The 13,474-nt window shown below is 20.8% G+C and overlaps 2 protein-coding genes across 4 annotated transcripts; both read left to right on the top strand.

Annotated features, from left to right (window-relative positions):
• The first annotated feature begins 18 nt into the window (after window positions 1-18).
• On the top strand, window positions 19-5,756 carry LOC127285029 (lanC-like protein 2). 3 transcript variants are annotated; one of them, XM_051310793.1, is made up of 11 exons: window positions 95-133; window positions 208-311; window positions 1,032-1,166; window positions 1,862-2,041; window positions 2,198-2,346; window positions 2,432-2,579; window positions 2,921-3,061; window positions 3,194-3,376; window positions 4,430-4,576; window positions 5,054-5,156; window positions 5,581-5,756. In XM_051310793.1, the coding sequence occupies exons 3-11, from the start codon at window positions 1,059-1,061 to the stop codon at window positions 5,655-5,657; spliced, it is 1,236 nt and encodes a 411-aa protein (XP_051166750.1). In that variant the 5' UTR covers window positions 95-133; window positions 208-311; window positions 1,032-1,058; the 3' UTR covers window positions 5,658-5,756. The 3 variants fall into 3 exon arrangements, with proteins under 3 accessions (XP_051166751.1, XP_051166750.1, XP_051166752.1); XM_051310794.1 differs by lacking the exon at window positions 208-311 and having other exon boundaries at window positions 19-133; XM_051310795.1 differs by lacking the exon at window positions 208-311 and having other exon boundaries at window positions 102-120.
• Window positions 5,757-6,335: 579 nt separating this feature from the next.
• On the top strand, window positions 6,336-13,051 carry LOC127285028 (allantoinase). Its single transcript, XM_051310792.1, has 11 exons — window positions 6,336-6,769; window positions 8,045-8,214; window positions 8,798-8,912; window positions 9,065-9,211; window positions 9,290-9,335; window positions 9,426-9,522; window positions 9,882-10,068; window positions 10,454-10,586; window positions 11,454-11,626; window positions 11,733-11,765; window positions 12,795-13,051. Exons 1-11 carry the CDS (start codon window positions 6,605-6,607, stop codon window positions 12,939-12,941), a joined length of 1,413 nt encoding a protein of 470 aa, XP_051166749.1. The 5' UTR covers window positions 6,336-6,604; the 3' UTR covers window positions 12,942-13,051.
• The last annotated feature ends 423 nt before the right edge of the window (window positions 13,052-13,474 follow it).

The raw sequence follows: 13,474 nt of genomic DNA, 5'->3' as shown, positions 1-13,474 counted from the left end.
GATCTAACCAAACCTGATGCGATAAAAAAAAAAGGATAGACTTCGCATGCGCAAAGCGCAAAATTCAGTTTTTTTTCTATTTTTCCTAAGGAAAATTAAAAAACACCGGTTTGTGAATAAGTAACTAAATCAAGTAATAATCAATTTAATAATATTAATTCCTTTTTAATTAATTTAAATAAATTATTCGTCAGTATTTACTTCTAGAATTCCTTGAGTTCAAAATTAGAGGACAAAATTTGTTTTATCATTGTTACCTTGGCAAAACGTACCTTTAATTAAATAAAGAAATATATTTCGTGTTATATTAGGTATTTTATAATACAGTATTCCCTTAGTAGAATTAAATATTGTAATATGAAAATTTTAATCATTTTTCCTTTTTCATTCACTTATTTTAAATGAAAAAATCGTTATTTGTACAAATAATGAAAATTCTAACCTCAAAAATTTGACAGATACGAAAACAATTATTGTTTACAAACAATAATGTTAGGTATAATACTGTAAAAATTGGAACAGATAAGTAATAATGATTATAAAAAAAAACAATGTCAGTAATGATAATGCATTCGTTAAAGAAAAAAAAAGGGAAAATTATTTTCGAAGATTCTAATATAGATTTTGGAAAATTCCATCAACAACGAGAACATAATTTTCTCACAGAAAAAAAATTTTTATTATATTATTTAAAGCTATTGAGAAACGTTCCTTTTTTAGAAAAACTTAATTTTCGTCTTTTACTTTAATTAATAAAAAGTGTTAATTTTTTACAGTTTTCTAATGATTTATTATTATTTATTTATTCATTTGTGTTTATATTAAATTTTTTGCATTAAATTTCTCTCATCAATAGTATTAGATATTATTTCTAATAGTAAATTATATAGAAATAGAATTAGTAAAATTAATAGAATTAATGAATTATTAATAATTTACTATATTAGAAAATACAATTTGTAATTAATTGAAATTGAAAATTTCAAAAGTGAAATTCAATTAATATTGAAATAAAATTTTCGTTATTACAGAAAAATTTTCCAAGAAATTGATCAAAAATGGGTGACAGAAGTTCAATTATAGACAATGGTCGACATTATCGTAATGAATTTCCAGATTTTTCGATAAAAAGTGCAGCGTCAATAATTGACGTCGATAAACACGAAGTAATATATTTTTTTTTCATTTCTATTTTATAGATTTTTTCAACTTTTTAATTAATATTTGTAAGATTTTTATGCTACATTTATTTACGTCGATGAAGTTTATAACGTTTATGATCATCAAATTAAAAACAAATATTTTTTACGCGTAAAATAATAAAAATTTTTTGCTTTACAAATTTTTATTTTAAAAATTTATTGTTCGAGAAAGTTTGAAAAAAAATTTTCAGACAAAAAATTATAATAATTTGTGTAGGAAAAAATTTTTTTCTTTGAAATCATTTATCATAAACGTTGTGAACTTTACTAACGTATTTATTTTTATATTTATCATTTTAGTGCAAATTTATCTAAGAATTTGTATAAAATTTAATTTAAAATTCATATAAATGTTTATATTAAATCTAATAATTTTAAATATATATTGTTTTTACAAATTTTTATATATTTTAAATTTAAGTTTTTATAGAAAAATTACAATTATTTCCAGAGAATTTTCCATAATTTGTTTAAACAAAAACGTTGAAAATTGAATTTTTTTTTAACAATCTAATAAAGAAGTATCAACTATTGTTACTGGAATATTTTATGATTATATTTTTATATATTGGGACTTGAAAATTTGATTTAAATTATGAACCCTGATTGTAATTTTTTTTTTAAATTAAGAATCAATTAAAAAAAATTTTTTTTTTCAGCTTCAAGATAATTTCAAAGAAAAATTGTCCGAACAGACAAAAAATTTAATTCAAAAATTAGAGAAGAATAAAATAAAATGGCACACAATAGACGATCAATCGATTTACACAGGATTAAGTGGAATCGCAATGATGTTTGATCATTATGGAAAATATTTTGATGATCCAACTTATATTTCTGTAATTGGGAAAAATTTATATAACATCAATTTATAAATTATAAATAGATAATAATTTTAAATAATAATATTAAAATTATTAATTTAAATAATTATTTATAATTAAATTTTTATTAAATATTGTATTTGTAATTTAGGTATAATTCAAATTTTTCAGAAAGCAGCAGAAATGGTTCACAGTTGTGTTTCTAAATTAAATTCAAGAAGACAAGTAACTTTCTTAATTGGAAGTGCTGGACCATTATCATTGGGAGCTGTACTTTATGATAATATCGATAAAGAAGAATCTCGAGCAATGATTTTAAAGTTGGTTTAATAATTGAATTTTTTCAATTTTTTTTTAAATAAAATGGAAAATTCTTAAAATTATAATTATAATATTCACGAACAGGTTGAAATCATTGTCGGACTATGTTTTGGAAGAGAATGAATATTTACCGGATGAATTGCTGTATGGGAGAGCTGGATATTTATTTTGTCTTTTGTTTGTGAACAAAAATATAACACCCTCGCCGTTTGATGATTCTCTCATTAAACAGGTAGGATTTAATTAAAAAATTTTTAAATATTAAGTTAAATTAAATTTTCAACTAATTTTTCCAGAATTCTCTAGAATTTTTCCTAATTATTTTTTCTATAAAGTTTTATCTCTATTATAAATAAACTAAATATTAGATCAATGTTTTTCATTTATTATAATAAATTTTCAATTCTAAACTTTAGTTTTGAGACAAAAAAAACCTTAATTAGTTTCGCTAAAAAACTTGTTTAAAAATCAAAAATCGTGATTTTTTTTAAAAAAAATAATTTGGTCCTCAAAGGGTTAATAAAATTTATAATAGAAATTTACAAGTTTTAACATTAAAAATAAAATTCTCAGGTGGTACAATCTATTTTGAAGTCTGGTAAAGTTTATTCGACACAAAATTCATGTAAATCACCATTAATGTACGTTTGGCATGATACTGAATATCTTGGAGGAGCTCATGGATTGGGAGGAATTTTATATTTATTATTACAAGTACAGATAATTTAAATAATATTTACTTTAAAAAAAATTTTTTTTTTAAATAATATTTTAAAAATATTATTATTTGTTTATTTAACATAAATTTTTATGTTAATTAATATTATTATGTAAATTATTTTACAGGCTCGCGAATATTTAACAGAAAGCGAATTGAAAAACGAAATTGAACCATCTTTAAAATTTCTTCAAAAATTGAAGTTTCCCTCTGGTAATTTTCCTTCTTCGTTAGGAAAAGAATCTGATAAATTAATTCATTGGTGTCATGGCGCTCCTTCAATGACAATGTTATTTTCCTTAGCCTACAAGGTAAATTTAAATATTATTCTCTAATAAATAAAATAGTTATGACAATTTTAAAATGCTTTTAAAATCAAAAAATTTAATAACGTGAATAAATATATATTATTTGATTTAGAACAAATAAAATGTCGAAAAAATTCGTTGCAGTCTAATTTTTTAAAAAATTTATATTTTCAAAAATGACTCCGTATAATATCTATGAGGAACGAAATAAAAAGAATTATGTCACAATGTTTATTATTTCTCTTAAAATATGAGTTTCAAGTGAAGGAAGTATAGAAAATTTATTTTTTTAGCAATTAGAAAATATAGAAAAAAAAACATAAAATAATTCTTTGAAGTGTAAAAAAGAATGGTTGGTTCTTGTTTACAGTTAATTAATTTATTATTCTTTAATAATTAAAGTTGTGAAAAAAAAATTAGAATAATGTATAAAATTTCTCGTATAGGTATTTTTAAAGTAAAAATGAAAAAAATGTCAAATTTGGAAAGTTCTTTTCATTTACTTCATATTGGATAAATTGAAATTTATTTTAATTACTCCATTTTTTCACAAATAATATTGTAGGAAATTTCAAAATTAAGTTATTTGATAGACGAATTTTGGAAATCTTTTTTTTATAAATTAGACTGCAACGATTTTGTTTGATATATAAATAAAATAAAAATAATAATAAAATTATTATTTTTCAAAAAAAAAAAAATTATAAATTAATTTATATTTTTTTTATAGATAATAATATTATTAGTTTTAATAATATTAATAATATTGTAATAAATATTAATATAATAATTATAAATAACAAATAAATAATGATGTTACATTTTTATGTTAAATTACTCTTATTTTAATTGAGTGTTTCAATTAAACAAAATTTTATTTTAAAATTAAAATTTTTTTTCAAACCTTTTTTGCAATTTCGTCTTAAAAAATATTCACTTTTTTTTAAGATTCGAAATCTGAAAATTCGTTGAAAGAAAATAAATATTTCTCAAAAAAACTTTAATTTAAATTTAGAATTTTGAAAATTAGTTTTTTTTTTTTAAATTTTATTATAGATTTACGGTAACGAGGATTATCGTCAAACTGCTGTCGAATGCGGAGAAGTGATATGGAATCGGGGACTGATAAAAAAAGGTTGTGGAATATGTCACGGCGTTGCAGGAAATGCATATACATTTTTAAATCTTTATCAAGAAACTAAGGTATATAAAAAATTAATTTTATCATATATTTATTTATTTATTCTCTTAATTTATAATTTTTAAGGTAGTTCAATTTGGAAATTAATTTAGGAATTTTTAGCAAAAGTAAATTTTCCATTTATTGTATAATAATAATAATAATTATTATTATTATTATTATACAATAAATGGAAAATTAATTATTATTATTATTATTGACACGTTTGTATCAATAAATAATTATAAAAAATTATAATTTGTTAATTAATAATAATACTTATATAATAATAAAATTATCTTTTTTTTAAAATAAAAAATAAATAAAATAAGAAGTAAAAAAAATAAACATAATTATATAATACATATATATATATATATATATATATATAAAAAGAAAATTTATCACAACTTGTTTGAAAAAATTATTCTAATTTAATTTTTTTAAAATAAAATATATTCCGGATATATTTAAATTAATAAAATTACTCTAATTTTCAGGACGTAAAATATTTATACAGAGCGTGTAAGTTCGCAGAGTGGTGTTTTGATCACGAGGCGCATCAAATCAAAAATCCTGATCGTCCTTTCTCACTTTTTGAAGGTAAAAATGAACATAATTATTATAGTAATAATTGTAATTTGAATATTGTAAATTGTAAAATTTTTCACTATGGTTGCAGTTCAGAGAAAATCAGGAATTTTTTTTTTCTTTTTTAAACAAATAAAATATTAGAAAATTTATATTCAAAGTAACTATAAATCAAATATTTAAATGTTTATAGTGGAAATTAAAATAAAATATATCGGGTAATTTTTATCAAAAATAAGTATAAAATTAATTATTAATTATTAATAAGTATCAAATATTCAAATATTTATAGTAGAAATTAAAATAATTGAAACAATGTTTCAAATTAGAAAAACGGAAAAATTAAGAAATATTAAAAATGAAAATTTACGACCATTCTGATAACTTAAATATAATATATTTTATTATTGTATAATAATTTCTATATTTATTTCAGGATTGGCTGGAACAATCTACTTTCTTATTGATTTACAAAAGCCATTGCTTGCTAAATTCCCTGGTTTTACATTATAAAAAACTCATTAATTTTAAAAACAATAATTTTTAAAATTCTCCAACAATTTTATTTAAAAAATTTTATTTTATTTTTAAAGTAAATAAAATTTAATCTCATTTTACAATTTTTACTATCAACCGTACTTGCCTGAAATATAAAAATTCACGTGTGGAATAATATATTCATCTTTTTTTAATTTAATAGAAAAAATAGAAAAACTCGTCTTTTTCTACAAAATAAAATTTTTTTTACTAAAAGTCAAATATTGAAATTTATTCTAAAGGAATACGTCAACTTGTAAAAGTTGAATATAAAAATTAAGTAAAATAATTAAATTTTAAAGATTTGCGAATAAATAATAGTAATTTTTGATAATTAGAAATAAGATTTTCAATTGAAATTTAATTTCTAATTATAATTATTAGTCATCATAGTTCATGTCTATCGGCTTTAAACGAACTTCCGGTACACACAAATAAACTTTATAATATAATATTAAATTAATATTAAAATATTGAATAAAAATTTAAAAATAAATACAAATTTATAATTCCTTAAAATAGTAAATTGAAATAATCGAGTTGAATACAAAATTAGAATAAAGGATATATATAATACTGAAAATAATTTTTGTTATTGACTGTATCGTATAAAAACAAACTATAAAGTAAGTCCTATAATGTGACTATATAATCGTAAGTTTAATATTGATAACGTACGCGAAAAAAAAAATAAGACAGTGATAGATATAGTTCTCAAGAACAATTTTACAATACAATCAGTGGTTACGCATTCTTCGTAAAATTATTTAATATGATGTAATGGGAATTAAGGCATTAGTGATACAAGCACTGCGGAACTATAAATACCTGAAGACGAATGGAAGTTATAATTGAATTACAAAAAATTATAATAAACATTCTGGAAATAGTTGAAATTTTGTGAAAAAAAAAATATAATAATAATGGAAGCAGTCAATTTTTCGAATATTTCACAAATTGCAATATTTAAATCATCAAATATTGTTTTTTCTAATGCTATATTGCCGGCTATTCTAATAGTCCTTAATGGAAAAATTAATCGTATTCATCATTATCAGAATGAAACACACGCAGAGCAGATTTTAAATGTACGTATTATTTTTTTTATTAATTGTTTAATTATTTATTTTTAAAGTTTTTATTATACTTTATTATTATTATTATTATTATTATTATTATTATTATTATTATTATTATTTATTTACATTTTAATAAATAATATTGAAGTACGTATTCCCAATAACACGGAATATTCCATTCACATTCCGCAAATATTTCATTGCAATATTCGGAATATTCCTTTGGAATATTCGATTCATATTCCAGGATTATTAAAATGTCCGACCTTCGGAATATTAAACTCAAATATTGAGGGAATATTCCATCGGAATATTGATGGAATGTTTCATTGGAATATTTGGGGAATATTCCGTTGGAATTTTGGAGGAACATTCCGTTTGAATATTGGAATATTGAATTCCCTCAATATTCTGATGGAATATTCCTTCAATATTTCAATGAAACATTCTATAAATATTCCAATGGAATATTCCCTCAATATTCCAATGGAATATTCCCTCAATATTCCAATGGAATATACCCTCAATATTCTAATGTAATATACCCTCAATATTCTAATGAAATATTTCCTCAATATTCCAGTGGAATATTCCGAAGGTCGGACATTTTAATATTCCTGGAATATTCCGAATGCTCCAATGGAATATTCCCGGAATGTGAATGGAATATTCCGTGTTATAGGGGTCCTATATTATATTAAATAATTAATTATTAATATATATTAATTAGTGTTAAGCATTGTCCTTTTTTTCGCTTCTCCTGTTTAGGTAATAATTTAAAATTGTTTATACTAAAATTGAGTTGTATATTATTTACAATAAGGCATTGAAAATAAAATCTATTGGTGTAAAATTATTAACACAATAATATGCCTCTTAATCTTTATTAACAGTGTGTGTATGAAAAAATTTTTATTTTTCACAATTAATTTTTTGGAAAAAATTTTAAAAAAATTTTATTTCATTTTTTTTTTTTTTTTTTTTTTTGCTTTTTTTGGTAGATTGAATTTTGAAAATAATTAATGAAATAATTAATTTTTTTAATTTATTTTTCAAAGAAATTCATTTTTTTCTTTGACGATAGTAAAAAATATATTTTTTATTTTTTATAGTTGAAAACGTTGTGAACTTCATTGAAATTTTATCTTTTTTGCGACTATAATTCGTAAAGAAATTAAATTTAAAAAATGAAAAAAATTTTTTTTAGACTAAAGTTTAGTAAAATTTTAATTCTTTTATTATATATATTTAATTTCAATAATTTAATTAAATTTCTTCTTTTAGAATTATAATAATGAAACTGTTTACGATTTTGGATCATCAGTTATAATGCCAGGAGTGATTGATACACATGTACATGTAAATGAGCCAGGAAGAACTGATTGGGAAGGATATGAAACAGCAACACGAGCTGCAGCTGCTGGCGGTGTTACAACAATTGTTGATATGCCATTGTAACTATATTATATTATTTTTTTTTTACTTTTGAGTAAAATATGTAATTTAATTTTAATTAGGATCATAGAATATAACAAATTAAAATCAGTCTTTTAATTTTCTTTAAAAATAACTAACTTTAGTTTTCATTAATATTATTTTCAAAAAAAAAAAAATTTGAAAATTGAAAAAAAAATTATTTATATTTATTAATAATTTATTATTACAAAAATTCAAAATCAAATTTTACGATAATTTTGTATCTTTTAATTTTGAGGAAAAATTTAGAACATTTCTAATAGTATAATTTTTATTTGTAAAAATCTATTGATTTTTGATAAATTGAAATGAAAAAAAAAAATTAAATTTTTGTTAGTTTCTAAATTGAATTCAAAGAATTTTCATAATTTTTAATTAATTCGATTAAAATTTCAATTATGACAAATATTTTAAAATACAAATTAGTTGTTTCGTATGTTAATTTCTTTTTTTTCTTTGTCACCTTTTTTGTCATTTAAATTCGGAAAATAATTCACTTTTTCACCTATACTTTGAGTAAAACAAAAATTACTATTATCCCTGTTAATGTTTTATCAACAGAAATTCAATTCCGCCTACAACAACTTTGGAAAATTTAAAAGTCAAAGTTAAAGCAACTCGTGGAAAAACTTCTGTAGATGTTGGTTTTTGGGGCGGTGTTATTCCTGGAAATCAAGTATAAATATTAAAATTATATATTATAAACTAATTAATTATAATCCAATATTTAAAAAAACAAAATTAAAAATTTTTAAATTCGATAATAAATTACTTAATAATATTAATAAACTTAAAATGTTTTAAATATTATTTTTTTCTGATTTTCAGAAACATCTGAAGGATTTGGTGCATGCAGGAGTCGTTGGATTTAAGTGTTTTATGTGTCCAAGTGGAGTTGATGAATTTCCTTATGTTAATGAAACGGACATCACATTAGCTTTACAAGAATTGCATTCATTGAATTCTCTACTCGCGGTAATTTTAAATTATTTTCTTTTTTTAATCAATAAATAAAAAAAAAAACATGTAAATTCCATATTTTTTCATTTATAGTTTCATGCCGAAATGGAAACAGAAGAAGCTGGTTCTAAACCGTCTGGTAAACATTTTTTTTGTTTTTCAATATTTTTCATCGAAAATTCGTCATTATTTAAAAAAAAATTTTTTTTTTGTAATTTTTATTTTACAGGTAATACTAGTTTATATTCTACATTCCTAAATACAAGACCACCTTCTATGGAAGTCAAGGCATTACAAGTTGCTACAACTCATTGTAAAACTTATAAGTAAGTCAAATTTTGTATAATTTAATATAATAAAAAAAAATCAATTATGAACTAAATATACAATTATAATATTAATTAAGTAATTAAAATATTATTAAATTAATTCGAATGCATAAATTGTTTGTTAATTACTGTTAATTAATTAAAATTAAAATTATATGACTTCCTTATATCAATTAATTATAATAATGATTTTATAATTAACAATTTTATTAATTGATTTTTAATTGTTTTAGATATTAATATAAATTTTTGAATTCAAATTTTATTAACATTAATTATTAAATTATGTAATATTTTATAAATAATAATAATAATAATTATAATAGGAATATTTTTTATTAAATTTAACTTTTCAGCACGAGATGTCATATAGTACATTTATCAGCTGCCGAGGGTTTGGAAATAATAAAACACGCTAAAAATAATGGAGTGAATTTAACTGTTGAGACGTGTCATCATTATTTAAACATTGCTGCTGAAGATGTTCCTAATGGTGCAACGCAGTACAAATGTACTCCACCAATTCGTCAAAAATCCAATCAAGTAAATTTCCATTGTATTCAAATTTTACTAAAAGTTCTACATATATATACTATATATGATAATTTGACAATAATTTTTAATTAGCTTAATTTAGCTGATTTTGATTAGATAAAAATTGGGTCAATTGAAAATTCGATTTTTATTAAATTAAAATTCTATTGATTGAAAATTTGGTTAAGTTAAAAAAATAAAATTGTTTAAATGAAAATTCTGATAAATGAAAATTCGATTTAATTAAATTTTTACTTTATAAAATTTAGTTACAATTAATTTTAATAGAAAATAAAAAAAATGTATTCTATCATTTTATTAAAATACAAAATTAATCGTATTTTTTTCTCTTGAACGAAACAAAAAAAATTTTTTTTTTTTAATTTGCTTTTAGAACAAACTATGGACAGCGTTAAAAAATGGAGATTTAGATATGGTCGTTTCCGATCATTCTCCATGCACTGAAAATTTAAAAACACCTGGAAATTTTATGACTGCTTGGGGTGGAATAGCTTCTATGCAATTTGGTGAGAATTTTTGAATATTAAATTTTTTTAAAAAATTGTAAAACTAACATTGTTGAAAATAATTTTCGATGCAAAAAGTTTCAAATTAGTTTTTTTTTTTTTTTTTTTTTTTAAATAATATATATACAATATTGCAGACTATGATATTTTTAGAATATTCGAAATTTATGCTGTTGAGTATTTAAAATTATATAATAATTATATTATAAAAAATTTTTAAAAAACTCTTATTTAGTTGATAATTTTTTTTTAATAGAAGACGAAATTTTGGCAAAATAAAAATTTCAACTTCTTTTATTATTTTCATCATCTTTTCACTGGCAATTTTTTTTTACGTTTTTTGTTAATGATTCTGAACAATCAATTGAATGAATTTTGTCTAAAAAATAATTTTTTTTAAAATAAAAAAAAAACTGTAAAATGTTTTAAAAATTACTTTTTTTCAAATTTTTATACTGGAATATGGTTCCAAGTTACAAAAATATGTCAAAAAATATAATTTACATTCCTAAATCACTTAAATTTTGATATTAAAATTAAATTTCTTCCACAATTTCTAATATCTTTCATTGAAAAATTTTTATATAGGTACTTTTTTTATAGTTCTGAATTTTATATTTCAAATTTGGAAATTAAAAAAAAAATATTTTAAAATGGTCAAAAACAATTTTTTTTAAATTTAAGTAGTTTGAGAATAATTCTAGATCCTATAAATAATGCCAGAAAAAAAAATTAGCAAATTAAATTTTGAAGAGTAAAAATTTCACTGGTCCCTCTCCTTAATTAGTATAATATAATAGTTCTGTCCAATACTTGAATTTATAATTTTAGATATTAAGTTTAATAATTCTTTTTACTTAAATAAAGATTTATCATTGATGTGGACTGGAGCAAGGCAAAGAAATTTCAGTTTAATAGAAGTATCAAAATTACTTTCCGCCAATCCGGCTAAAGTTGTTGGATTCGATAAATTCAAAGGCACTATTAAAGAAGGAATGGATGCTGATTTTGTTATTTGGAATCCAGAAGAGAAATTCACAGTAAGAATATTGTTTTTATAATAATATTAAACTATATTATGCAGTAACTGTATAGTTAATATTTACTTCGAATTTTATTAAATAAAAAAAAAAAATTTGCTTTCAGGTGCAAAGAAGTAATATTTATCACAAAAATAAGGTTTGTACATTTTAATACAATTGGGACATTCCACGGGAGATTTTCATTGAAAATTTTTTTTCCCCGAAACATTTTTTTACGAAATCTATATGAAAAACAAGGAGATACGTATTTTTTTATTTTTTTATTTGATAAAAATGAAGGTAGTTATGATTTTTTGAAATTTAACGTCAATGATGGAAGAGTGTTTTTGGGACATTTTTTAATCTATTGTACTAATAAATTCAAAATTATGTTATATATGAAATTTGTTCATTTTTTTCTTAAATTTTTCAAATATCTGCTTAAAAAATAACGTACCTATAAGAGAAGTAACAAAAAGGTTGAAATTAAACTTAAAAAGTGAGTTTTCTCAAAAGAGACACTTTCGATTTTTAATTTTTTTTTTTTGCATTACAATCTCTGGTGACTGAAGAATTTTTTCCCCTATCTGTGAAAGTGGTACTTTTAGTTTTTAAGTTACTATTTACAATTTTTAAGCTTAAATTGCTTAAATTCTGTGAGCCGTACTAAGAAAATTAAAAATAGTAATTTAAAAACTAAAAGTACCACTTTCGTAGATAGGGAAAAAAAATTTTCAGTCATCAGAGATTGCAATACAAAAAAAAATTAAAAATCGAAAGTGTCTCTTTTGAGAAAACTCGCTTTTTGAGTTTAATTTCAACTTTTTTGTTACTTATAGGTACGTTATTTTTGAGCAGATATTTGAAAAATTTAAGAAAAAATGAACAAATTTCATAGATAGCATAATTTTTTAATTTATTAGTTTAATTTATTATTTATTTATTATTTATTTGTTTATTAAAAAATGTCCCAAAAACACACTTCCATCGTTGACGTTAAATTTCAAAAAATCATAACTTCCTTCATTTTTATCAAATAAAAAAATACGTATTATCCTTATTTTTCATATAGATTTCGAAAAAAAATGTTTCGGAGAAAAAAAATTTTTTAATGAAAATCTCCCGTGGAATGCCCCAATTGTAATATTTTAATTTATCATCGATAATAATTAAAATTTATTATTAGCTCACTCCATACGAAGGAAGGACATTATATGGATTAGTTATCGCTACTGTTGTTCGAGGGCAGTTTGTCTATAATAAAGGAAATTTCTCACACGAGCCCAAAGGACAATTATTACTTAATAAACAATTTTTGGAGCAAATAAAATAATAAGTCTTCTTTTTGTTTTTTAAAAAAAACTAACTTTTACTCTGTTATATATTAATAAAGTTATTATATTTATTGTGAATAAATTTTAAAAATTTTGATTTTTAATATTACTTATTTTTGTAATAATTGATTTTTTTTTAATAGGACAAACAGCCTCTACTATAAAAATGCTAAAAAATTTTATTATGGAACTTTCATAATTTGGGACATTGAACTTTTTATTGGACATTTTGTTCTTTGGAAAAAATAAATTTTCGATCCTTTAACTTTGGAAATTTATTTTTGTACTTTAGAATTTCTAATTATTGGACCTATTGTCCTTTGGAGTTTCTAATTATTGGACCTTTTGTACTGATCGAAATTCGTAAAAGTTACGTGATCACAGGAAATTTTTTTTATGTCCGAAGATAAACATAATAAATAATTAAAATTGATTTTTGAGTACCTCGGGATAACTGAATTAAATTTTCTTTTGGAAGTAAATTTTCATGTCTGATTTTAAAGAAAAAAAAAACTAAATGTTAAAAAAATAA

This window comes from Leptopilina boulardi, unplaced genomic scaffold, assembly GCF_019393585.1.
Source record: "Leptopilina boulardi isolate dan_hultmark-lab unplaced genomic scaffold, ZJU_Lbou_2.1 LbouV2_328, whole genome shotgun sequence".
NCBI classification, from domain to species: Eukaryota; Metazoa; Arthropoda; class Insecta; order Hymenoptera; family Figitidae; genus Leptopilina; species Leptopilina boulardi.
The sequence above is the reverse complement of the archived record's forward strand: the minus strand, read 5'-3'. Positions and strand labels throughout refer to the sequence as shown.

Coding starts and splice junctions, on each gene's coding strand:
- LOC127285029 (XM_051310794.1), top strand. CDS start 1,059: ATGGGTGACAGAAGTTCAATTATAGACAATGGTCGACATTATCGTAAT. Junction 2,580..2,920: donor ATGATTCTCTCATTAAACAG/GTAGGATTTAAT, acceptor TAAAATTCTCAG/GTGGTACAATCTATTTTGAA. Junction 5,157..5,580: donor TCCTTTCTCACTTTTTGAAG/GTAAAAATGAAC, acceptor TATTTATTTCAG/GATTGGCTGGAACAATCTAC.
- LOC127285028 (XM_051310792.1), top strand. CDS start 6,605: ATGGAAGCAGTCAATTTTTCGAATATTTCACAAATTGCAATATTTAAA. Junction 8,215..8,797: donor ACAATTGTTGATATGCCATT/GTAACTATATTA, acceptor TTTTATCAACAG/AAATTCAATTCCGCCTACAA. Junction 10,069..10,453: donor TTCGTCAAAAATCCAATCAA/GTAAATTTCCAT, acceptor ATTTGCTTTTAG/AACAAACTATGGACAGCGTT.